At 43.2% G+C, this 27,567-nt stretch overlaps 1 protein-coding gene across 1 annotated transcript in view; it reads left to right on the top strand.

The window, feature by feature from the left end:
* The window catches only part of LOC102375590 (SKI family transcriptional corepressor 2-like), a gene marked incomplete at its 5' end in the record, with an annotated part of 36,944 nt that extends 18,614 nt beyond the window's left edge, over positions 1-18,330 (top strand). The window contains 3 exons of the mRNA XM_006038351.3: positions 4,883-4,950; positions 15,216-15,281; positions 18,136-18,330. Of these exons, the coding sequence (XP_006038413.1) occupies positions 4,883-4,950; positions 15,216-15,278 (131 nt within the window). The remainder of the gene's footprint in view (positions 1-4,882; positions 4,951-15,215; positions 15,282-18,135) is intronic.
* Between the last annotated feature and the right edge of the window lie 9,237 nt (positions 18,331-27,567).

The raw sequence follows: 27,567 nt of genomic DNA, 5'->3' as shown, positions 1-27,567 counted from the left end.
TAATGACTTGGAGCAACCTGGAGGTCATTCTAAATGATGCTGGCAGGGGCCGGTCTATACGTACTATACATTATACATACTATACATGTAAGAGCACTGTGGTCATCTCTGCACTTTCCCTGGGGAGGTGGACTCTGTTCTTTGACTCTTGATGATAATTTGGGCCAGGAAGAAGTGATGGAATATGCCATGCCAGTGAAAGATGGTGAGGAACTTGATGAGACTGTTAGCACGTGGAATTGTCTCCTGCAGGGCATGGGGACAGACTCACTGCCTTTCAAACCAGCATTGGAAAATAATTGCAAGGAACAACCTGGCCAGGGATGACGCCAGAGTTACAATGTGCCCGATGGATTTGTCATGCATATGATTCAATAAAGCTAGAAGGACCAAGCTGCTGCTGACAGTGCTGCACAATGCAGTGCTCAACACCGCAGCGCTGCTCCTCCCACGTGCAGCCTATTGTGTGGCAGACATGATGGTCAGGCGGCTCTCTGAGCAGGCAGTCGGCCGTAGCCATGTGTGCCTGTGAGGAATGACAGGTCCAGGATGCAATGTGGCCTCTATAGGAAAAAAAATAGAATGACTCGTTCTCTTACCTGCTCCTTCATGATGTCAGGAGGTGGCCTTCAAGCTGGGTTGGGATTTTGCTGTTTTTAAAAGGCTGTTTCTGTCTGGTTTTTTAAAATTTGACACTAGGTCATCTGTAGTCTCCTTTTACCCTCGGTCTGTATAGACAGAGAATCATTGGGCTTTTGAGTGCACAACAGGCTGGAAATTAAAACCAAAAACCTTTCCCCATCCAGTTGTCAGACTGTTTAAAACACGTCCGGCTTCTGTTACCTCTTACCTGACGGAAAGCACTGACAGCCCCTTGGGCAAACTGCTTTTGGTGCCCAAGATTCAGACCCTCAAACTTCAGCAGTTCGGTGTCATTCCAGCAAGGGCAAGACTCATTATACATGATACTCCTGAGGTTAAATAAAGGAGAAAAAATGTTGTGGCACTTTGTACCTTAATTGAAGTCGGGGGGAGGAGCCCAAACACTATATTCATGCTCATAAAGATCAATTGTAGCTTTCCCCCTTAAAGATGGGAAGAATTTGAGAAAGCTAAGAAAAGCCAAGGCAGACCTTCAAGTACAACTCCATCTATAGGCCAACTACAAATACATTTGGACATTGTAAATTATGGGGAAAATAAAAGCCAGAGGTTATGTGGAATATTTATGAAAGAAGAGTAACCCAATATTCAGTATAAATTCAGTGACTGCTTGGGTTTAGGAGCCAGGTCATCATAAAATAAATGTTGGGAGCTACGCAAATGATACGCACGGTCGCATAAAAAGGGCATCTTGGAATCTTGCCATTCAGGTCACTCATTTATCCTTTTGTTCAAAGTAAAATTAATGCCCCATCATTGCCATGTAAATAAACGCTGCAATTAAACCACATGAAATACAATTCAAATGAAAGAAAAGAATGCGTGCTGCTGACCAAGGAAGTGGCAAACACATACATCAGCTTGAAAAATAGGTGGTTTTAATGTACCACAAAGTAGTGGTCAATGTTACTCTAGGTTAAAATAGAAAAACAACTAGTGTGCGATAAACAACAAATGCAGCTGACCGTAAAACCCATTTGCAGATTTAGATTTACCAAAAAAACCCTACCATATATAGCTAGGATGAGAAACTGAGCGTTTATAAACCAAGCAGGTGGAACACAGGCTAAATGTCGTACCCTCGTCCACCGAGAGGAAAAAGCGCTGCTATCCGCAGAAGGAGCTGCTCCTTTGATTCAGGGTCCAGAAACCTGCAAGTCTGGGCTTCACTCCTTGTTGAGATCTTGTAATGGAGTTGTCCCATTAAGGGCCAGAAAGATAAATATCCCAGGATCTTATTAAAAAGAAGTTAAAATGGCTTGGAATTGAAGGTACCAAAAATGAGTTATACGAGGAAAATAGATTTAATTCATCTATTAAACTGGATGGACGACATTGAAAGAAAGAACCTGGAAGTAGAAAGCCGTCCTGACTCTCTGTGTGACCTGGAAAAATTCAACCGAAGACAGAACGGGTCTTGGACGCTGACCTCCCCGGGCCTGGCCAGGATGGAGGCACGCTGTTGGAGTAGTTCTGGGCTGTCTTGCCCTTGTCCTTACAGTGTTGGTGCTGCCTCTTCTGTCCATCACCTGTGAATAAGTAGGAGCCCTTGTTTCCAACCGGATTGTTCAGCACCTCCACAATCAGAGGGATTAAAAACAGAGGAAAGGATTCATCTCCCCCCTTAACAGTAAACCAATACCTGCCCCTGCAAGGCAAACCTATCACTGCCTCTAGGAAACGCTGCCTCTAGAGTTATCTCCCACAGCTTAGTCTGTCGGGCCCTCAGGGCAAGACCCACGTCCTGCATGTCTGCACAGCACTGAGCACATTGTGAACACTAAAGGAGTAGCCTAGCCGCTGCCACATGCAGCAGTCCCACAATGTCCTGTGTTTCTCCCTTTTTTTTAAAACGCTTTTTGGATCACATACTCAGCTGCTATAAATGAAAAATGTTTAACAAGAACTGTCCGTATTTGCAAGCTCTTTTAACGGCGTGATGATGATTGTTTCTTTGGGGCCATACCGCCTGATGTTTTGGCTCAGGATGGTGAATAACAACAACAGCAACAATAATGATGATGATGATGATGAAGATGATTATAATAGTCCTGAGTCTCTATTCCTTGCACTGTTTTATTATCTGCATATTGCTGTAGCACCCATGGCCTCCAGACATAATGTCTGCCTGTGTGAAGAACCTATCCACAGGAAATGCATGTCCACCCAATAATAGTATTTTGCTCCCTCTTTATAAGCATATCAGAAACAAGAGAGACATCTTTGCAGGAATTGCAAAAGTGTCTCATGTTTGTTAGCTGCTCTTCCTTGCTGGAACAGATTAGGATTTTGCAAATGCCAACTTAAAATCGGAGAAATTAGAGTTGAAGCAAAACTACATGGTCATCTCATCCATTTTCTGTGGTAGTGCGGGATTGTTTCTTACAGTGTATCCCCCAGGCCTTTGGTCTCATCTGGTTCAATTCCCAGTGACTTGGAATAATGGAGTTCTAGTTACTTCCCTAGGAGAGGATGCTCCACATTGCAAGAAACTTCACTCTCAGGGCATTTTTTCTGATGTTCAGATCAAATTCTCCTAGGTTTAATTTTAAATGTCATATTATCACTCATCCATATACTTCCTCGAGTCATTCTGTAGTTCCTCTGCCCCCTTGCTGTTCCTCCTCATCAGATGTTCATAGACTGTAATCTGTCCATGCATTTTAGACACTGACATGACCTTCATTGTTGTAGTATCCGAGCAAACACCCTGTGAGACAGAACAGTCCTAGAGAGGTGGTCAGATAAGACACAAAAAGACTAAGGGCCTGATCTGACGGTGTATTTGAGACAGAGTTTAAGGGCACCTATACACATGCAGTGAGGCTGCTCCAATGTGCTGTAATTACAACATGTCAGAGCAGACTCAATTAATCGAGTCAGCTGGAGCGCGGTAATTACCACACTCTGAAAAATTCCACACATTGAAATATGGTGGCGGGGGCACTTTAACTAAAGCTCGTTTGATGAGTTTTAGTTAAAGTGCCTTCGCTGCCATTTTTCAGCACAGGGACGCTGATACATGTGACGCTCTGGGCACTTTAATTAGAGCAGTTGTTAGAGCCACTTTAATTAAAGTGCCCCCCACACCTCCCAGAGCACATGTATAAATAACCCAAGTGCCCAAGTCCAAGCGGGTGATCCACAAAGTCCCTAACTATTGCTTATGTACTTGACAGGCCACGGGCACTTAAGTTTTGATGGAAATGTACTTAGACACCTAACTCTCAGCATGATGAGAAGAGCTGCCATCTTGGCTGAGACGAAGACTTAGGTGCTCAAGCCCTGCTTAAGGCCATCTGGGATTTACTGGGTAGGCAGCACTCCACCAAAATCCCCTGAGAGGTCTGATTAGGCAGGTTTGCCGGGCACACAGCCAGCACGTGCTGACAGCATTGAGTGCAGTGCTCACAATCGCTTTCATTGGAAACTAGTGGTGATGTAACTTTTTCACATTATAGCCTAGTGACTAGAGCCAAGATGGCAGTATTTCTGAGCATGATTGTAAGGCACCAACGTGTGTTTTCAGTTCAGTCAGTGGGCGTACATTGGTATAAATAAGAGCCAATTTTTTGCTCCTATAGGGCGCGTCTACATGTGCATTAACACGCTTTAGTTAAGGCACATTAAATCTAGTACCTCCATTGTGAGGTACTAGAAGAATGCGCATTAGTCTGTCTTAATGTGCATTAACTAAAGAGCATAGTGTTTAAGTGACACAATGCTCATTAGCCTATTGTTGTGCACGTTAGCTACAAAGCACAGGTTTTTAGTGACGCTTTAATGCATATTACAATAGGCTAATGCACATTAAAGCACACATGTAGATGCGCCCATAGAGATTTTGTTCTTCTCACTCTGGTCCGAGGAAGTTTTGCCGGAGCAACAGCTACAGTCTCGGGCCCACTGAGAAAACCACACAAGATGTCTGATAAATGTTAGACTTCCAAATGTAGCTGCCTAAATTTGAAAACCCAATCATGTGTGAAACACTTGCACCTGATCTATCCTAAACTTTTTTTTCTGTGGTCCACAGTGTTCAATCCCAGACAGGCAGCTTTCATCAAGAGGGCCCTCGGTGGGAGAGAGTGTTGCAAATAAATTATTACAGTGTTCCTCAAACTCTTTAGTGGTAGTTTTACTTTATTTATACTAACTTCTGTTGTGCAGGTTGATATCTTAATTAATGCACCTGCATTTTTCTCTTCAATCCACACAGATAATTTTCAAGATCAGATGAAACGGGAGCTGGCGTACAGAGAAGAAATGGTACAGCAGTTACAAATTGTAAGTTGTTCTCCTCCACTAAAACCAGTAAAGACCTATCCTTTTCTTCTGCTTGTCTCCATTGATAAATTCTTCCACTTTTGTTTCTGAAGCCGTGCAGATGTACAATTACTGAGCCTGTACATAGCAAGATTTGGGAGTGCAGTTTTCTCAGCTGGTTTAAAGTCTAATTACCAGGAGATTTACTTGCATACAGTAATCAGATGTGTCTTCACATTTCTACTAAATGGAACTACTTTCCATGTGTTGACTCCACAAAGAGATGTACACCTCCAATGAGAGGCAGGCAAGTTTGCCTATCCAGTGACCATTAAAGAGTTAAATATCTTGCACAGATTGCTGAAGATGCAGCCCCTAGCATTAGTGCCTAAGGATGAAATCACACCTTTACCAAAAGGTCACTGCGTAGCCCAGATCTAATAGGTGTCTACACCCTTTGGTGGCTCTCTGCATAATCGTTCTGAAAAAAAGTTAATTTACACAACGAAAAGGTTCAGATTTACAAAGCACAGCAAATATTTGTACCAACAGATGCTACATTTCTCATGTGTACATGTAACATGAAAAAGGCCTTTATGCGTGTGCACATACACACACACGGGTGATTGTACATACAGTGGGTTTTTTAGGGAATTAGCCCCCTTCCCATGATCCTACCCAAACTGATGCAGACAACAGAGCTAGAAATTGAGGTTGTTTCTTAAATAATTCTACTAAGGTTTGGTTACTTTGGAGAACAGAACAGCAGGTGATCTTTCCTGGAGAGCCAACTATTTAGTAAGCTGAAGGGTTTTAGAAAATAGTACTTTTGTATTTAGCCTTCCCCATACAGAATGATATCCCTTGCATCACTCAGCTGTTCCAAGGGCAGGAGTTGTTCCTAAATAGCCTTGCTTACCTGGATCAGTTCTGCGTCTCATCCTCTGAATTTGCCTTGTGTGATCCTGGGGCATCCAGTCTTTGGTTACTATTGTTTTCTCTAGGTGAGTTGGGTTGTAAAAGTAATGCTGACAGCTGCAGTTGTCAAAGTCATCAATCTGCAGTTATGCACAGAGGGGAGTGGTCTGATTTCTAGTGGTGCTGGCTGCCCCCACACTCCCACCGACTTGAGAGACTGACTGCAGAAAACCCAACCCTGCTGTAGAAGTTATGTATAGACTTTGAATTTCCTGCTCTTATTCCCCACACTCTTCTACTTTCTCATGCTCTTGAGGCCATGCGGCTTCTTCCATTTAATAGATTTCATAGATCTTTAGGGTTGGAAAGGACCTCAGTAGATCATCGAGTCCGACCCTCTGCCCTGGGCAGATGACCCCAGCTAGATGTCAACATTTGATGTTAGACAGGAGCAATGGTCTCAAGTTGCAGGAAGGGAAGTTTAGGTTAGATGTGAGGAAAAACTTTCTCACCAGGACAGTACTAAAGCACTGGAACACGTTACCCAGAGGGGTGGTGCAATCTCCATCCTTGGAGGCTTTGAAGACCCAGCTGGACAAAGCCCTGGCTGGGATGATCTAGTTGGGGCTGGTCCTGCCTTGAGCAGGGGGTTGGACTAGATGTGACCTCCTGAGGTCCTTTCCAACCCTCATGTCTATGATTCTATGAAGAATGCATGTCCAATGTTGTGAGTGGTTTAGTAGCAGTAGGATCATGTCTCCAGCCAGGCAAATGCTTAGATAAGGGCTTTTAACTGTTGGCATCTAATTAGCCTCATCCACTTCACCGGGATTTCTTCAGTGAGTAAAATAAATCTAAGTGTGTGGGTAAGAGTTTTACAGGACTGGAGCCCATACAGCCTTAATGCTATGTCATATTGTGTTCACTGCACGGATATGGTTTCACCCTCTCCTAACCAGAGAATGAATGGATTTCCTCTCTAATGCATCAGGCTGCAGATCTGAGCCAATATTTTAAACCAAATCTCCCAGATCTCCATTCTAGGGACAGTTTCTCTTATTTATGGGGAACAGGAAAAGATTGCAGGGTTCAGGGAGTTGCTTTTTTATAGACTCCTAGAAAAAGAGGGCTGGAAGACAACTCAGGAGTCAAGTGTTTGCGTAAACTGCTCTTAATATTTTACAGCCTCCCTAGGTAATCTGTTCCAGTAATTAACCATCCTTGGAGTTAGAAAGTTCTTTCTACTATCCCGTCTAAATTTCTCTTGTTGCAGTTTAAAACAGCTACTTTTTATCTTGTCACCTATGGTCATAGTGAACAGACTATCACCATCCTCTTTATAACTACCCTTATGAACAAGAATAAAAATACATTGTCTTCACTTTGGCAGACAGGGCTCTTTGGGTAAATCCGATATCTTTTATGAGACCAACTCTAATAGTTGGAAAAATTCTTTGCAAGCTTTCAGGTACGAACACCCTTCTTCAGGCAGAGGAAGCGTCTCCTTGTTTTCACTTTGGGATGCATGTTAGAAAAACACTAGGAAAAGTTCACAGGGTCCTCGTTAAGATCAAAAAATCAGGGCAGTGGTTTTCAAACTGTGCTCTGTGGGGTTGTGCAATATGTCACTGGGGTTCTGCCAAGAGACAGGTAATGGCAGAGCGGGCTGGGAGGCCATGCGTTGCCAGCGTGGGGCAGTCGCATTGTGGGGCTCCACTTCAGTCTCTTGGAAAAGGGTCCGGGGTCCGTGGCAGAAAAGATGATACGAAAGGGTTCTGTGACTTTGCTAACTTTATTCAGGGGATAGTCCAAATTTATACTGGTGTGATTGATTGCAGAATTTGTTTGCTATATAACAGTTAATATGAGTAACATATAATATAATATGAGTGTGTGTGTGTGTATATATACATATAGGATATGCTCTATATAGGATATGGCATATTAATAGAAAACTTGTTCATCACAAGTATGTTACTCATATTAAATGTAATATCCTATATATATAGGATCTGTAATCTAAATACATCCTATTCACATGCTTATTTAAGTGGGCAAAACTCTGGATAATATAGCTCTACGTCACAGCAGCCTGTAATATAGCATGCACGCGCTGTAGGCTGGTCAGACATGTAGAACCTCACTCAGTCTAAATCCAGATTTCTCAGAAACATTAATTGCTGACTAAGCAATTGCACAGTGGAAATTTTAGCAAACCGTTGCAAAGTGCAAATGCAAATGCAAAAAAAAGCATCTGGCAGACAAAAATCTGTAAAATTTTGAGAAAATTTACCTAAAGTATAGCTTTTTAAAAACTTGTTAGCATATGAAAATTGGAATTGCCTTCTTTACAGGTATTTCTCTCGACTTTATACTATAAGCAGTGATTGTTAATATAGGAATAATATTTTTAACTATTGCCTCAAAGGCAGCTAAGGTTGAGCACACTTTTTTATTGCAGTTCTTGAATGACATTGTGAAACTGCAATGCAGAACACATGACAAATTGCTAAGCCAGCATCCACATTTGAAGTAGGGAGTTTGCTGGGGAGTGACAGGTGTCCTGAAGCCCAGCCATGGATCAGTCTAGAAGTGCCCTCTGCTGTTTCGCCGTGGTTACTGCATGGTGCAGCAGCCAGGACAGAACAGGTGGAAAGTTCTCCGTTTAAGGGTTAGTTAAAATAACGTTCAGTCAATGCGTTTAATGTCAGTGCCACCGCAGGCTCACGAAGATTATTTTATGATTTCCTGCCTGGCAGGGGCAGAGCTTCTAATCATGAAAGAACCTATAGGACAAATCCTGACCCGGTTGTACCCCTTGTAATGGGTATTGACTTTCATAGGCATAACTGACTGCAGCACGCAATTCTGGCGTGGGGTTGATCCTGTGTGGGCTGCAGCAGGCCTTGTTAAAAAGAGCTGATCAGTCGCAGGCTCCTTTAAGTCTGCAGCAGCTAACTGGAAATGTTCCAATACGTTTGCTTCTCCTGTGGAGGTGAAATGGGGAGAACACGGGTTTGAGAGCATTCCTCTCCCCTTGGAAAACTCCAAAGTTTCAGTAGTTTTGTCTGGAAGTGGAATCTTATTTCAATCCCATCAGCTTTGGCTTCAGTCATTTGGTTATCAAAGTATACAGCTGTGAGCTCCAAGAACTGGGTACGTTCAGACATGGGGCAGGGATGGGCAACTTGAGAGCAGTGCTCTGGCTGGTTCTCTTTTTCTTATGCATTATTAACAGTAATGATGGTAGCACAGGTAAATTCTACACTTGGAGACACTGTGCAGTCCTACTGCATTAAAATCCTGTCTACTGTGGAGTTATGCAATAAGGGAACTTGGTCCTTTCATTTGGCCTTACCATTGAGATGTGTCAGCAACGCTGAGGCAGGAGCTCAAATCGATTCCAGCTCGCACCTCTGCAATAACACTGCCTTCTGTGCCTGAACCTGGACTCTGAGTTTGGACTCTGAATACACAGAAAGCTGATGTGTTGAATAAGCAAGTGAGATTTTCCTCCAATCCATTTACCTTTTGACCGAGAGAAATTAAACTTGTACCTGTCAGGGTCGCTGGATGTACTTTAGGTGAATGAGATGGAACCTGGTAAATTCCAGTTTAAAAATGAACCGATGACATGCTGGAATTATTGTTTGCAAAAAAAACAGAAAAAAGTGTGTGTGTGTGTAATGTTAATACACCTGTTGAGTCTATATGTATATTAAATAGGTAAAACCAACAGGTTCTCTTTCATTTTGTAGTAGGGGAATTTCCACTAATTCAGTTAACTAAAATGGATGCCCCCTATATCAAAGGTCAGATTTCCAAAGGGCCTCAAACCTGTCTCTGCTTGTGTCTGTGTCCAGAATTTCTTTTACATGTGATTTTTGTTATTGAAGCATACAACTGAGATAGCTTATAGCCAGTTGGCCTGGTTCTCAGTGCTTTGCACCTTGTGCAGCCAGTGACATTGATCTGGCCCATGCCATTACCTGGGCAGAATAGAAGAGTGTTTATACACTTTGCATAGGTATGACTAACAGCCCTAGGTAGAAAGAACTGGAGAACTGTTTTGTTTGGGTGCAAATCCTTCTGCAGTAAGTATGCTTTCCAGTTGAAAATACAGGCATATTCTTACATTTTTTGTATATCCCATTGTGTCCAGAAATACCAGATGCACAAATAGAGTCTGTGTCTTGAGAGTTTAAACCATAGAAACACCTTGTGATATATATGTTAAATAATGTGCCTTTTTCCATGTGGATTTGTGTTGTGGTTTGGATTGGCTGTGGTGGCTAACAAGTATTCTGACTAAGTTATGCATCTACTCATCTAGCTCTACAGTATTTGGCTAAATAGATTTAGACATCACTGTTTAAATTAGAGGCACTGGGGAAATGGGTTTTCCTCCATTTAGTATATACTTTAAATCAGTGCAGACCACTACATGAGTTACAGGTAGAATTGGGGCACAAAGATGGAAGTCTCTGTCTGTGCACAGAAACTCCTTGGGATTCACTGGAAAAGCACTGTGCTGACATCCAAACCCTGACATCTTCTTCTGCTGTTGCTGATGGTAGTATTATCCATGCATACTCTTTTGATCTGGGTGGTGAGGAACACCGTGGATCTCCACACCCATTTGATGATCCTTCCTGCTCCTCTTCCTACCTTTTTTGTGTAACCCTTCTGCTGAGCACCTGTCAGCAGCAACAAGGGCTGGGTTCAGTTTTGAAGTACTAAATATATTTTACCTTGGCTGAAGCCGCCACCCAGACTACCTGGGAAACACTACATGAATCACTAGGATGTCCACTAAAACCAACAACCCTTCCCTCGCAAGCAGTGTAAATGCAAAATCCAAGTTTATTATAAAGAAAAAGCAAAAGTGAAACTAGCTATAATTTTATAACACTACAAACTACAAAACAAAGTCTATAGGTGGCACCCTCTTGGGAAGGCTTTACCCATACCCAGGCAATCTGGGATTTGGGGCTCCCCAACAGGTAGCTCCGGGGGCCTGCACCCCTATACCTGCCCTTCAGCAATGGGCTGGGGAGTGGGTGCCACACTGGAGAGTCCTTTGAGCTGCTCCATGGCTTCACCATGCTGCAGGGAGTTGCTAGAGAGTGTAGGTCCTTTTACTTTGCAAGGGCCCCTCCTTGCTCCCTGCAAAGCTGTAGCACTGATTTCCACTGCCACATAGTAGCTTTAAGGAGTTAACTGCAGCTCTTGTCAGCATATCGCACCCCCAAAGTTTCTAGTTCTAATCCCAGCTCTGCTGGGGCAGGAAAGCCAACCAAACAGCAAAGGAGCCTGAACTGCAACCAGCACCGACCATGCTGCTTGGTCAGGACATAGAGCTATAAAAGCAACAACATGTGCCAGGCCCAGACATGCAGCGAACATACAGCGGGGCTCAGCAATACAGCTGTGCTGAGACACCACAGCTGTAAAGCAATAAAAGGGGGATTCACGCCTGTCCTGCACCAGGGCCTGAACATACAACAAAAGAGCGCCAGACCTATTTGGCTGCAGCCCGGAGATTTAGTTTCCGCTGCACTGCTATACTGAGACCTGACAGCTATGAAACAAGAAAAGAGGGGGCAGGCCTATCTTGGCTTGGACCTGAACTGCAACCTGCACCCAACCACACTGCTTGGTTGGGGCATAAATTGCAAAAGGGACAAAAGATGGCCCAGACCTATTTTGCTGGCCCTGGACTAGGCAGCCAAAAGCCAGCCAAGCCTATATGGCACAGACAAGAAGTGCCAGGGCTTCACCCTGGCCTAAATCTGTCAGCCAACATATGGCTGGGATTCATCCCCACACTGGTAGGCTGAAATGCAATAGCTCTAAAGCAGCCCAGGCTTATGGCTTCAGTCTGGATATCCAGTCTCAACTGTACCACTACACTGAGACACTACAATCCCCAACATGGGGGCCAGTGACTGCTAAGACCCTGTTTCCTGGGCAGTCTGCACTAGGACTCATGGTACCACCCCACTCAAGCCCTATGTGGCCAAAACTGCCAGCAAGACATGCAGCTGGGGCTCAGAAACAGCTATGATGAACCCAAAAGAACCAGCTATGATAAACCAAGAGCATGCCAGCAAAATTGCTAGGCTTCAGACTTGGGTAGTTTGCTGCAGGGATTGATACTCCCCCTCCCCCCAACAGCACCATCCTGCTCAAAAACCAGAAAAAAGCAAAAGAGGAAAGAAGAGGGAGAGAACAGGACTTTGCCTTCACATAGCTTCAGTCTGCTTCTCCAGTGAAGAGGGGGACCCCCCCACCCCATGGGAAGCAGACTTTCTGGCTCCCAATTCAGCTTTCAGGCTTCAGCATCCCCAGGAGGGAAAAAGAGAGCCAGCCCAGGTGGCCTGAACCTCAAATAACTGTCCTGACATCACCACAGGGTCCAAATCAGAAGCCGCATCCTTTGAACACTGCTAATGCAGACAAGTAATTTAAAGGTGGCCAGCACTCCCGGTGAAGTGGCCAGAGTCACCAAACTGGTTCCACGGGTCCCTTGGAGGGACTCCTAAGACAATGGTCTGGACACAATGCGAGGAGAGGAAGTGGTTCTCTTTCAGTCGAAGAGGAGGCAAAATATACAGCACAAACAAGATACACAGGAACATCAAACCAGAACACACTACCACACACAACCCCAGGTGTGCGGGGGTGTTACATTTGTCATCATTACAAATGCATAAAAGGGAGCCTGTTGTCAGCAAAGACTAGGTTACACTACTCATCCTACTGCTGCACTGATGTCTTGAACTACTTTTCCAAAGGGGAGGTAGAAGGTTTTATACTGCCCTGTGTAGTTTAACTTCCATTAGGAACAAAATAGGAATGTCTTCGCTGGCCTTATAGCTACGTTCGTTGAAGGAAAAATAGATACCTCCAAACGTGGAGGAGAAGCTTGTACTGTCAAATATATTAGAGGGATAGCCTAAGAGAAGCTAATTTGTGACAATATGAGCCTCATTGTGTTGCCTAGGTCAGTATGACCTTGGGAGATTGACTGCCTAATTACCAGCCATCCAGGCTGCTGGTACTTGCCAGCCCTTTTGTGCGCGTGTCTGCCTCTGTCTTCCAGATTCCTGCAGGGTTTGGGGAGAAAGGAGCACTTCCTTTTAGGGCTGGTGTCTGCCCACTGTTTGGGAAGCATCTGCTGAAGCCCTTGGCTTACCAAAGTGTATGCAATACATCTCTGATGTAGTCTAGAAAGGGGCAAATCTACCCTGCCTTCTGCCTGGGTAGCTCCTGGTAAGTTTTATTGGCAAAGAATATGAGTTACTCAAATGGGTAATTCAGGAAAATAGATGCTTATAGCCCAGGGTTAGCAGAGGGGGGAGTTTACCACCCTAAGCAAACAGCCTGTGCCATACCCTGAAGATCACTAGGTTCACGGTGTAGATGGAGGGGACAGATTCTGTGACGGGGGAGCTCTTGACGGTGCTGAAGGATTGAGTAGCAGGGCGCCGCAACAGTTGTCTGCTGCTATGAAGGGAGATGGGGGCAGCAGTAGCCATTTAAGCAGCTGGATCCTGGACCATTTCAAGCTTTGAAAGTCACAAATGTTTTAGGTCCCTCCGCTGTACACCTGCATTCCCCTCCCACCACTTCTGTGGGTTCACTGGAACCCTCTAGCCAGCAGATTTCACATTTTAATTCATTTTTGCATTTTCTCAGTACAGCTTCTACCTGCCTCATAATGTCAGGCTGACCACCCTTAACGAGAGACTCTGGGTTAATCCCTGAACTGTAGAAGATCCATTATTTAGTCCCACTGTGGGACTTTCCTTCTAATCCCACATGTGGTTGCAGGTACCATCCATGCTGCGAGTAAGCACTGTGAGTAGGGACAGACCATACACATCCTCAGTAATTTGGATTGATTTTTTTTTTTTTACACTGATGCAAATTATACTGGGGATAGGAATGGACAGACATACAGCTGTCCTGGGGTCGCTGCCTACAGCAGGTGATTCTTCCTACACCTTGCTACCACGAAGCAGGAAATAGTCTAGTTGTCTTAGCAAATAGCTACCCTGGGCTGGAAGCAGGCTGATGACATCTAAGCCATTTTAAGCTATACCATTGGAGCTTGACTTCTAATTTTTTGTAGAGTATTTCTGCATCAGACTGGGCAGAGTTACTTCAGTGTAGGGGTTTTCATCATTTATTGACTACTTTGTTTTCACTGTTGGAAACATGTTGTCTGTCCAGGCCTGGAGATACAGTGACTTACACAAGCTCAGTGAGACTATTCAATATACACAGTGCAACGCACCAGAACAGGGCTTTACAATGCTATGGCTTAAAGAGAATACAGAGGGATGGATTTTCAAAAATAATTGCATAATTGAAGCCTACACAATATTTGTTGCGAGAACAAACTCAGGGTACTTTGTGCCCAAAAGTTTGTGTAACATCTCACCTAACTACACACTTGGTCCAATAAGAGATATCCCTTGCTTGTCTTCCTGTGTCAGATGCAGGTGTATGTGCAAAGTGAGTTGTTTAAACTTTCTAATGCATTTTCCAATGTAGTTACCTGTTTATTTGTGCAACTTCATTCTTTAAGCTTGACTGATCTACCGGTGTGTGCAGAGCATTTGTGAGTGCAGTTTCAGCTGGGAATAAAAACAAGCGCATTTTGAAATCACAGTGAAGGTGCTCTGAACATTTAAGTCAGGATTAAAACACACTAGATAGCTAGTAGTTTGGTTTCCTATGATGAAATGTTTGGGGGATTTGGTTTTATGGTATTCTAAAATTTCAACATTAGCACAGGACAGTCCTTTATATCATTCCTAAAAGCCTGTTATGTGTGTCATTCTCAATGACCATGCTGTCTCACGAATGCATCGCTTTCTGCGTTCTTCCATTTTCATTAGTTACTACTTGCAACAGAGGGGCTCTCTCTCACATGGGTGGAAAATTGGGGTAACTTTGACATCTTTGGCCATCTGCTGGTATAGACGTGTGCAGAATCAGATTATTTTATATGTACAGACAGAAATAATTTCCTGCTTTATTCTGCAGGCGCTTGTTTTTGCTACTATATTGGTTCCTAGACTACCAATAAAAATAAAATCAAACCACATAATGCACATACCGCTATGTAAGAACTGGTAAGGTATCTTGACTTGCAACCTTCTCATTTTCTTTCCACTTTACCTTCCTTACCACTTGCCCATAGTTTAAAGGCCTTCTTGCTTTAGTTCAAAGCATCTCGCCCTAAAATAATGTAGCCATGTGAAATAAGCTCTTTTCCAAGGATCCCAGCCTATTAAAGTGACCTTGTTACCAAACTCTCAGCTTACTGTAATGTTTTTGGCTCTGTGTCATTACAGATTCCCTATGCAGCAAGCTTGATCAGGAAAGAAAAGCTCGGCACGCACCTCAGCAAAAGCTAAAAGGTGAGCTGATGAGCGTACTCTACAGATGGTTCAGCTGGCCTATTTCTGTATATAGCATTGCAAGTATTAGGGCATTCCCTGTGTTTCACAGCAGGGATGCTACTAGTACTGGTCTAAAAGCTCTGCTTACGGTTTATATGTTTGTGACTCTACTCTGATGATACCTAAATGTTGCTAGCAAGTTATAAATGTAACACAGGCCCAGATTGTGGGGTTTCCTTGGTAGGGAAACACCCTATAGATGAGCTGCTGTGGTATCAGATGCACATTATACTAATTTCTCCAGCTGCCCAAAGGTGTTATTAAGCTTTGTTCTCTATGGGGGATACTAACACACATTTGGAGAAGAGTTGTTAGCTGAGCTAATGAAAGGGAGGAGAAGGAAATGGGTACACTATTAGGGCACTTGTCTTTAAAGGAAAAAGGAATAGGCAGAGCAGGGAGCTGATTTCCATTAGCTAGTGACCCCTAGCTTCTCTGTACTAGTGAAGGAAAAAAGAGAGGGGGTTAGGAGTGTGGAGGAAGAAAGCACATAGAGCAGACTTAGAGTTGTTATGGCCCAGCCCTGGATTGGAGCAAAAAATATGAACATAAAAATACTAATGACCACAAAAAATATTTAGAAGCAACAAGCATAGGCATAAACAGATACAAGCCAGACAAATTACTCCAGCCCCTGTACCACATCAGTGCACAGGTAGAGAGTTACAAAGTCAGTGAAATCATTGCATTTATTTTCCTCTGCACGGGTTCTTATACGAATGTGTGTGAACCATAGACTCTTAATGCCTCGGCAGATCCTGGACTATCCGAACACCACCTTGGCATGCAATTCAAACAGGTTAATAAGTTTAATACAAAAAAATCCCTGAAAGAGAAGGGGGTTGGGACCTGCAGCAGGGTAATTCAATCAACGAAGAGCTGATCTAAAATGAAATACCTTGCCTGACCACGGCATTAGGCTCCTAATTCTTTCCTGCTTGGGACCAGGTTTTCAAAACCAGACATTCCCTAAAAAAGAAGCTGTTGGAACCACTCTGCCAGCAGGTGGGATGCCTCATCCTTATGCGCGGAGAGCACGAAGGATTGATGCATTTCTCATGCTGTTTTTGTTTTCAGTGACACACCATCCCTGCAGACAACAGGGATTTCTCTAAGTAGACCCTAGTGCTTTTGAAAGATTAGTGGTTACTTAAATGCTAAGCTAAATCAGCCAAGCAGAGAATCGCAACCATATTGCTGGAAGCAATTTCTGATTCTCAATGTGCCAAGCTAAACAGAGCTGCCTCCAGAGGAAACATGTGTTTGTGTGTATGTGTGCGAATGCGTGCGTGCATGCATGCTCACACACATACACTGAGGGAAACAGAGGATCTTTGTATTTCTGAACAACTGCAGGCTAATCAAGTAAGGCCTGACTTGTCTGAATGAACATGGTCCTTGAGTAGCCTTGCTATCCCATTCTACTGCGAATATCAAAGAGAAGCTCTCAAAGCAAATATTAGCCTTCCTACCGTAACGTATACTGACACCTATACTGCAATCACCATTCCTCAGCAAAACCTCTGCTGCCACATAGTTTGCCTGGTGAGATGCTCCTTTTTTATCAGCTACCCTGCTCATGGATCATAGCATCATAGGGAAGTAGGGCTGGAAGGGACCTCGCAAAGTCATATGATCCAGCCCTGGTAACCTGTTTGAATTGTATGCCAAGTTGGTGTTCAGACCGTACAGACCCACAAAATCATTTAATCCATCTCAAGGCAGGAAAATCCCTGACTAAACCATCCCAACCAACTCTGTCTAACCTGTTCATGAAAATTTCCAAGGATGGAGATTTCACAACTTCTCTGTTCCAGTACTTGGCCACCCTCGCAGTCAGAAAGTTCTTCCAATTCTCCAACCTTAATTTCTTCTGCTGCAGTTTGAGGCCATTGTTCATAGTTTCATCCCTAGACCCAGGGAAAAGTCTATCTCTGTCCTCTTTATAATCTGTATTCTTTTTATGCGTGGTGTTAACTGAGGTACAACGTGGGCATGTCTACACGAGATGTTACATCGCCATAGCGACAAGCTATGGCAAAGTAGCTCATCACTATGGCAACGCAGCATTGGCAGGCACTAACTGTGACACTGCCCAACGAGCTCATTGCTACTGTGCAGTAGGGTCGAAAACGACCTGTGCGCTGCCGAGACTATGCAGTACCGGCGGGTACTGTGTAGTCATTTAGTACTTGCTAAGGGGCACGTATAGATGCACAAAGGGCACATATGGATGCTCCCAGGAAGACGTAAATTGACTAGAATCATATAGGGACTCAGGCTACAAAGAGACATCACATTTATCCTGGGTTAAACCTTTTTATCCTGGGACAAAGTGCAATGGGATAAAGTTCATGGGATAAGAAGTAACAACAGTTTGTCCATGGACTTGCACAGTGCATCTGAATGGTTACCCTGGGATTGCATCATCGAATCAATGGCAGAAAAGCAGCAATGTATTCAGCCACTCTTTAAACCCTGATTAGACGGGTGATGTGTACACACTCCAATCCAGGGCTATTTCTGTGCCGGGACAAACACAGGCATAACTTGTCCAGGGACAAATGCAACGTCTGTTCCTAGCCTCAGTGGTAGAGCCAAGGACAGCCCCTGGCATCCTAGTTCAAATTTCCCAGTTTAACCACTAGATGACACCCTTGGTGAATAAGCGTTCTTTTACCTGTTACACGTGAATGTAAAGCTATGAAATCAAAGGGATAAATGCAGCGCTGTTTTGTAAATATTTGAGTAAAGAAATCACGCACTGGAATTTATTAATGGTAACGTTTGCTTCTTTTTTTGTAACTAACAGAAGCACACGACCCTCTGCAGCAGTTCTCTTATAAGGTACAACCCACCACTCAGAAATCTGACTTGTTTAAAGACTGAGAAAACAGAAGGGCTTGGGAATTTAAAAAGCAAGCAAACAAAAAAAAAATCAGGTTCCTCTGAACCCAAGGACAAGTGACCTCAAAGCATCATGGACAACCATGTAAAATAGAATGTAGCAGCCATTTATTAGTAAAAAAACAAAAATCAAAAAATGCCTGTCCTGGATCTTTTTGGTGGTACCAAAGTTTAAGTCTTTGTGTTTTTAGAAGGACGACTGAACTGGGTAGAGTCTGAGAAAATGCTGCGAAAGGGACCGTGCTGATCCTTTCAACGCCTCAAACGCTGAAATCGTCTGCAAGTTCATCTTTTGCTTTTGAATAGTGATTGTTTCATGGAAAGAAGTGTGTGACTTGTCAGAAGGGCCACAATCACATTTGGATGGATGGATGGATGAATGGATGGTTGGATGGATGGATAGATAGATGGAAGGAAAAAGCGTTAGCCATACACAGTGCTTTTTAAAAGCAGACTGGAAATTCCAACACCTCCCCACTTCCAGGCCCCTGTTCTCCTCTGGTTCTTTGCCTGCTGTATGAATTAAGATTGTACTCTTCTGGAAATATTTTACAATTTAATATTGAGTGTAATTAAGAATATAATCACTGTTATCAAAAAAAGGTATTTAACTCTGTTGTAGTTTCTTTATCATTCATGTGGATAAAAAGTCTATAATAAAAAAAACCTAAAACTATGGTGCCCTGGTTGTGCTTCCTTGGAATTTAATATTGTGTGTTCATTAAAGAGATCGGCAAATCCGATATATATGTTAGCAATATTTTTGTTTTCAAATATTTGAATACATTTTATTTTTAAGTAGAAGGCTAAGATTGTTATTAGAAATGCAGAAATGGATAAATGAAGGTGATTTTGGGAGATGCAGGGATGGGATTTTCAAAAGCACTTGGCAGATTTGACCTGAAACAGCATCTTTTAAGTAGACTTAGGCCAAACTGTGAGGGTTCAGGAAAACTGCAGTCAATCTTGGGGTGTGTGCAAATGCCCATAGTCTGTTTAAGAGTATCCTATATATAGGCAGTATCATGATCACTTCAACCCAGCTGAATTTGCAGGGGCCCACATTAGGTTCCAGGCACTGCCTGACCCTGTAGCATAGATTTCAGGAGTATGGAGTACCTCATCCAGTCCCTCTGCACTGTTGTGAGTTTTGCAGATTTGACCCAACCAAAGCAAAGTGTGAAGACACTCTGGGAACAGATCACACTGGTATAAAATGTAGAAGACAGCAGGCACTTGGGTGAAGGTACAAAAACATATAGAAGCTGCAAGCCCTGTTGCTTATTGGGACAGGTAGTTCCTGCAGACTGGGTCAAACTCAGAGATTGTTATCATTCGTGTACTAGAACACCATTTAATCCACCATTTCTATTTAACTTCCTATATTTCAGATCTTGATGAGTACAGCCCATATAAATCCAACAACATTATGAGAAGAGGACCCCTAACAATTTATAAGCAGGGAGCTGAATTTCATGAGTGCTGAGTGCCCACAGCTCCTATTGATCCCTGATGGGAAACTGCTTAAGTTGTATTCCACTTTAAAAAGAAACATGCAGCTTGTGAAACGAATGTAAGTCTCCCACTTTGCAAGTTATAATACAAAAGACTGCTGTCAGGTTGACTGCAGATACCTTTTGGTTTGAGAACTAACAACATAGGACAGCAAGTTAAGAGTTGCTAAACTCTGTTCCAAGTCTTTGCTAGATCGGGGCCTGCTTGGTGGTACAAGGATTGTGACCTGGAAATAACCAAACAACATCAATTAAAACAATAAGCTTTTGTTTCTGGGTCTTCAGTCCTCTTTTTCTCCAGGGCCCCAGAACATCTTAATTCATCTCTGCCCCCTAGGCAGGAGTGAGACAGAAAATGAAAGCCATGGCCTGGAGACTCCGGCTGCTGTTGCAGCTGGAGCAATGGCAGGGAGCAGAAGTTAGGTAGGAGCCCAGGGGCTGCAATTTAGCCCCTCATGGGATGCATGTAGCCCACCAACCACCAGCTGGACAGTCCTGTTTTAGGGTATCATGGCACCAGCCGAAAAGGTCTGGAAGATTGGATCAAAGATTTCAGTGCGACCCTTTGGTGCTCCCCTTCCCTTACAGCTTTTATGCCAGATACTGACAGTGTGTTTGGATTCAGGGCAACTGGATCCTCATAATGAGAAATCTCACTGCAACCTGTAGCCTCAAATAAGTCTCTTGACCAAATCAATGTGGAAACAGCACTAACCTCTCACTCTTACAGAAGACTTGAGTTGTCCACCAGGTTCCTATGATCCTAAAGAGACTTCCCAACAGCTGGGAATTGGCTCCAGCTGCAGGTAAATTGATGAGGTTTTGATTAAAGTTTAAACAGGAAGCATGACATATTTTGGCACTTGCAATGTATGAATTTCATACCAATACTAGTGGGAAGCTATGCCTACGTCAGTTCTGGAGAGAGATGCAATAAAGAGTGATATAAATTTTTTGTGTGGGAGGGAAGGCACTGTTGACCAACTGATGGCAACATCTCTTGTGAAGAATGAGCTCTTCTGTAATGCTTACTGTGACGCATCTTACCTATCTGACTGAGGATAACCCACACTATATGGTAATAGCCTTGCTCAGTGAAAGATGACTAATTTGCTGTTATCAGAGTTCTGAAGCCATTGGTTTGATAAAGTGCATAGAGTATCTATTGTATATAACAGATTAGGAAAACCCTGCAGACCTAAGGAAACAATTGGCAAAAGGTTTTTCTTTTTCTATTCATTAATTTTCACCAAATGGATCATGACGTTCTTGAACGATTTTCTACAGAGAATAATCAGTAGCCTATGTGTTATCCAAGTTATTGATTGTGAGTGGAACAAATGACATTGTATCTCATGTAACTAACTCATGCAGATGACTTGGTGGTATATGTATCTGTTTTAAATTATACATTCACATTTAATATGTTATTGGTTAATTGTGCTGTACCGCATAGCCAGGACTCGAAGTTGACAAGCAGTCAAGCTGAGAGTTCACTTTTCACACTGGTGAAGCTGAAGGCTTTGATCATTCATAGGAAACAAACATAAAAGGTCATGACTGCAGTCAAACCTACTTCAAGTGAAAGCCATTGTGATTTTTATACTATTGTTTGTTTCTTTCTAATCAACCCTCTGCTTTTTGTAGCTGTTAATAATGCTCAGATCCCAGCTATTTTCCTCCCTGCAACAAAACAGCCATCAGCATAAAGAATAATACTACTGATTGCACCCTGGGGGGGTGTTGACACGTGCATTAGATCCAGGAGCAGTTTACTTTCGAGTAAACTACTCGTGTGTGAATGCTCCTGGGCAAGCATTTACACATGCAGGGATGCGGGAGTAGATTTGCTGCCAGTAACAGCAAACCGCTCCCACCTACTGGGGCCTTGTAAGATGTCTCCTGGCTGGGGCTGGGATTGCTCCCTGCCCCCAGGAGGCTGCCTGCTGCCAGGATGGGAACAATTCCTGGGAACAGGGAGCTCCTGGCCCCCAATCAGGGGCAGGGGACTTGGAAAGAGCTGCAGAGAAGGGGCAGGTCCTAGCCCCCTGCCCCAATCTGCCAGTGGGGCATCTAGCAGTGACCCCCTGGCTGGGCCAAGCCTCATGCCTCAATCACCCAATTGGGGCATGGGGTTGGGACCTGCCCATGACCTGGACAGTTCCCAGCCCCCGCTCTGCTACTGCAGGGTGGGAGCTGGAGAGCGGGTTCCCTGCCCAGCTTCGTTATCATGGAGCTGGGTGGGGATCAGGCTGGAGAAGTAGCAAAGTTATTCTCAATTAGAGCAGTTTACTGCACAGTAAGCGTGTACACGTGTAGATGCACATGCTTACTGCACAGTAAACTACTCTACTGCACAGTAAACTATCTCATGTAGATGCACCCTGAAGATACTAGATCACAGACCTAAGTGTCTGTGCAGTGATATTACTAGCTTGGGGCTTTCTTGCCTCTAATTCATACTTTCCCAAATTTTTCTCCCCTTGTTATCTATTGTTAAGGGCATTTACTTGAAAATAATCTTTCACCTACAGAATCTACAAAATCCTGATCCTTCTTCCTACTTAAAGTTACAGTTTCTCCGCGTCTTATGAGAATGCACAACAATGCCATCCTTTAGTGCAAAGTAACTCATGCCACTTTGATGCGACATCACATGATATTTTGATGGCATTTGACTCGATGACTTTCTAGCTTTTGTTGTTCCTGTCTGAAATCCCTGGTGAGCCATGCCCCATGTGTTGCAGAATAGCTACATACATAAGCACCTGCTAAGTCTGCAGCTGCAAACAGTATCAGTTAATGCCCTGATTATTAAAGAAAACATTCTTATCTTATCTCAGTATCAACCTGATTCAAAAAACAAAGTATTAACAATAGAGCCTTTGGGAGCTGGTATAAAGTTTGGGGAAGGAGGGCTTGATATGGCCCAATTAATGCATCACCCTTTGTTACAGGCAAGAAGTTAAAACACAGGTGGGTTACAACCAGTGATCAAAATCCACCTCAAAAAAATTACTGCTGGGTCTCTCCAGTTTCTTAATGATCCTCAGTGTGTCAATAGGAGTTGGTCCTGGAGCTCTGGATGGCAGAAGACTGTGGAAGTGCAAAGAGCAGGAGCTGCTGCTGAGAGGACACTGCCTCTGCTGTATTTCCAGGTAATACCAACAATTAAAACCAACTTTGCTTTTGCTGTTGATCATCTACCATTCTTGTGTCCTTTACTTTTCATGAAAGGCTTGTACTTCAGATGACCATAAGCTTCATTATTCCTGTTTCTCGGGGTTTCTGTGATACCTTAGGGTCTGCTATGGCAAAATGACGTGTTTAACAATAGCAGCTCCTCATTGGGTCTTATTCTCATTGAGCTAAATTATTTTTACACCCACAATCAGTAAGGAATGGTATGTAACTGTAGCACGGAGAAGTTACCGAATCCTACTTCCAACCCAATCTCATGTCATTCTTCACTTTTCATTATTACAGTGTTGCTTAGCAAAGTGCAATAACTCCCAAAGTGAAACAGTTGTGGATTCTGCTTTGCTGAATACCATTATATGTCTATAACTTACTGTAACTTGTACTTTCCTCTGATTTGAATCTGAATGAATAGAAAACATGAACTCATTTCAATGATATTTAAGAATCTCCCTCCCCATTTTCCCCTATTCCTTCCAAACAGTCATGTAAAAGACTCTTTGGTTCACAAGGATGCATGTGAGACGAGAAAGTGGCCTTAGTGCTTCCAAGAGCATTTTCACTGGAAATACAGACAGGAGTTGTGGGCGCTCAGCACCTAGCCAGAGATATTCAGCAATCTACCACTTAAGGCTCTTGGTGTGCGTGCAAGAGAGAGATCTTTCCTATAGGACCTATCCAAAGGAAGCCAGTGGGGAGATTCTTGTTCACCTTGGAGAGCTTTGGATTGGGCCCATAAATAGTATAAATCTCAAGATTTTAGAGAGGGTTTTTAAACAAAAAATCGGGAACAGTGGAACAGGCAAAGGCATGAAGCTGTCGGTGCTCAGAAGTCCTCCAGCACACACACAATGCAGAAGCCTTTTTTTCCTCATTAATCCTAGTTCATAAGACTCAAGGACCCCTTAAAGAATAAGAAGGGTCTTCACTTTAGCAGCCCCCCACACATCCACCCGATTGTGATGCCCCCAGCAACAGTGACTTCCTCTCTCTATTTTGGGAATGGAGAGGGAAGACTTTTAGGACTCAGCTCCTGCTTCCCAAAACAAGAGGAAGAAGCTGCTGCTACTGCTGCAGGTGCTCAAATGAGAAATATTGAATTTGTGGGGTCCCATTGAAGTGGGGGGCCTGTGTCACAGCATAAGTAGCTTATGGATTAACCTAGCCCTGCTGTGACTATATCAGGCCTGCTCTGCATCCACTTCACTGGCTCTCCATAGAGTACTGTTGAATATTGGTCCTTCTGAGAATGTAATCAAATGCATACGCTTGGTCATGATCTCCGGGTGCTGAATGATCTGGGCTGTGAAAGCCTAAAGCATCCCCCAAATGAGATTCATCTCCTTGGGTATAATTGTGTGGTTCTGACATTTTTTACATTTTTACTAGGCAATGTGAAAGCCAGGCTGAGATCACTTTGTAACTACTTATTTATAGGAACAAGCGATTTAGGAGCTTACATCCAAAAGTGACTTGGGGCCAGATGTGAAAGGATATTTAGGTGCCTAAGGGGGAAGAAAGTACCCAGTGGGATTTTCAAAAACATATAGCTCACATAGGTACTTTTGAAAATCCCACTACGTGCCTATCTGTATCATCAACAGGACTTTTAATTAAGTTCCTAGGTGTTTAATTTGCTTTTGAAAGTTGGAGTCAAGCTCTTAGATCACTTGGGCACTTATGAGAAATATGTTTTTTCTCATAATACAACTCTCCATGATTAGACAACACCATGGTCGTGTTTGGATCCTCCTTGTTTTAGACCTTGGGCCAAAACAAGATTTCCACAGCCTCTTTAAATGCTTCCAGGGGCTCGTTTCACTGCAAGCTAAAGGGACATTGTCCCGTGTGTGGATGCAGGACTGGGAACCACTGTTGTAGTCTTAGCTCTATTATGGATTTGCTGTGTGACCTTAGCAAAGTCTCTGATCATCTTTTTGACTTAGCTTTGCTGTCTTTGAAAATACAGTTCTGTGCATTACATTCAAGTCAAGTTTTCATCAGGGTAAATTAACTCTCTGAGCTCCGTGCTGCCATGACCAGCCAGCTACCAGTGCCAGCTCTAATTTAAAGTTAGTTCAGGCAATGTTGTGCTATAAATACAGTCCATTCAGTGTAGAACAGTGGTTCTCAATCACGGTGCTGTGAGCTCCTTTTAAGGGTTTTAAGGGTGCCATAGTGTCCCACGCAATGTTGGCACTTGGATGTGCAAATACTTGCATGATTCACAAGCTAAATCCAAAGATTTCAAATAGGAACCCATAGTGTGAAAAACATTCTGCCTTGTTGCAGTCTCTCTGAGTAGTTTGCAACAAAACAATTGCTCTATTATTTTGTAGTCAAGATAGGAGTGAAAGAAGAGCTGGCATGTTGAGGGGTGCCTTGAGTTTAAAAAGGGTCTTCAGTCTAAAAAGGTTGAGACCCACTAGTGTAGACATACCCTTAATCTCCTCTTCTAAGACAGGCTCTCTGTTCTCATCATCATAATAGCCCTTCTCTGTACTGTTCCACTTTGAATTCAACTTTCTTTGCCTGATAAAATATATACAGTATTCTAGATAAGGTCTTGCCCATTCTTTATACTGTGTTATTAATACTTTCCTACTTCTGCTGGAAATACCTCACCTGCTACATGCTAAACTTCACTGTTTTATGGCTGTATCCTGTGGGCAGCTCTCATCATTATCCTGTGACAAACTGATACACCCAGGGATTTCTTCTCCTCTGGCATTTCCTGCTGCTGAGGTTTGCCCCCCTTGAAGTTGAATAATTCCAGTATTACCCAAGCTTAGGAGTGTACTGACTTCCCTCTCACTGCCAGGTCACATAAATGATGTTAACTCATGCCAGTTAATGCGTGTTACAATGCATCTATTTTTTCCTAGTGAGGCCATGGTCCAAGACTTCAATTCTGTGTGCCTTCCACATCCAAATACCCACTGAAGCTGGTTGACTTTGGGTGTTGAAGGCTGGCGGCACAAAGTCCCTCAGTGGAGTCTAGTCTTTACCCCATCCTTTTTACATAAGAGCAGATGAAAGGCATTGCCTACCATTAGAATCCAGAGTGGAGAATCTGTGTGAGTCACCTGTGTACTTTATTGATCTTCTATAAAAGGCAAGAATTATTATTACAGCCTACCATAAACCTGCGGAGAAAAGAAACTGATTAGGAGAGGGAAACAAGTCAGCAATTACTCCAGAGATGCTTCAGACTGCATCTTCTCTTTTACTTGGAGTCTGACATGGTGAAGTCTATCGAGGGATCGTCTGCAGTCCCAAGGTAATTCAGAAATTTGCGGTTTCCTCTCTTTCTCTTCTTGAGTTTAGTTTCTGTGGTCAATGCGGGGGGTTTCTAAGAGGTGCCTGCCAATTCATTTTAGGGCAGGAAAGGAAGAGTTGACACAGAATGTGGTTGGCAGGTGTATTTGATAAGTTGTGTTCAGGGGGAGGTGCAGGTGATCACCAGCTCTCAGGATCAGGCGCTTGGTTTGTTGGGCTGTTCCTCGAGAGCAGTTCCTAGATGAGTCCGTGGTATTCTTCATGTGAGTAGGACAAGAAGTTTAATCCAACATCTCTCCACACACATACACTGGGAAACAAATGCGAATCAGTAACAGGTGCAAAGCACAATTAGAAGTAACAGGTGCAAGACAGTTGATCTAATTGATTCTTCTGCTTTGCTGTTCCCTGTTTTAAAAAAATAGGGTTTCTCCTCTCTTTTTCTCTGGTTTCAGGGCATCTGATTCTCACCATTTCCAATATTTCACTGTGAGCCAGGCTTCAGGGTTCCCGATTTTAAATCTGATGTAACTTTTCATACAAATGTGAGAGTTCCTTTTCCCACCCTGTGGGGTTTTATTTTCTTCAGTCACTTGGATTTTTTTGTACAAAAAATCCCTTTTACATGAATGTTAGTGTTTTAAAAAGAATAGGATTTAAAACACAACCTGCACAAGCTTAGTGACTCACTCTTTTGATACCTGAGGAAATACCAAAGGCAGTTGATTAAAATATTTATAAAATGTATATCATCCAGATACAAATTCAATGACTCCATGCTTCTTTGACATCCTGGGAGAAGGTGCAGCCTAAATAGTGTACAAGAACCAACACATTAACAGGACAAGGAAGGAAATTTAAGTGTGAAGTGTGAATATATAGATATAAATGTCTATACGTTTATAAGAATAGAGATCACTGGGTTCAGCAAAGGGGGAAAAAAAAAGAGACTTGACTTCCCCGTTGTTTAATGAAGGCTCACACCTGGGATTCTTTCAGTTATATTTTTTCCAGTATCTACATGTTTTAATTTTTTAACCTTGCCTTGAAGAGTAGAGGATAATCTTGGGATCAAGACATTGAAATGGGCATCAGGAGATCTGGATATGGTTTCTACCTCTTGCATAGACCCTCTACCTGACCTTGGGCGAATCACTAATCTAAATATATACAGTATTCTAAATAAGGTCTTGCCCATTCTTTATACTGTGTTATTAATACTTTCCTACTTCTGCTGAGGGCTTTCCTCAGCAGAAGTAGGGCTTTCCTACTTCTGTCTTCAGAGAAGAGACTCCCCTCTCTTCTTCCCAGCTAGCCCCAGGCTAGAAGATTATACTCACTCCCCC

This window comes from Alligator sinensis, unplaced genomic scaffold (genome assembly GCF_000455745.1).
Source record: "Alligator sinensis unplaced genomic scaffold, ASM45574v1 scaffold1932_1, whole genome shotgun sequence".
NCBI classification, from domain to species: domain Eukaryota; kingdom Metazoa; phylum Chordata; order Crocodylia; family Alligatoridae; genus Alligator; species Alligator sinensis.
Note: the sequence above shows the minus strand (reverse complement) of the source record. Positions and strands in the feature narration are given on the sequence as shown.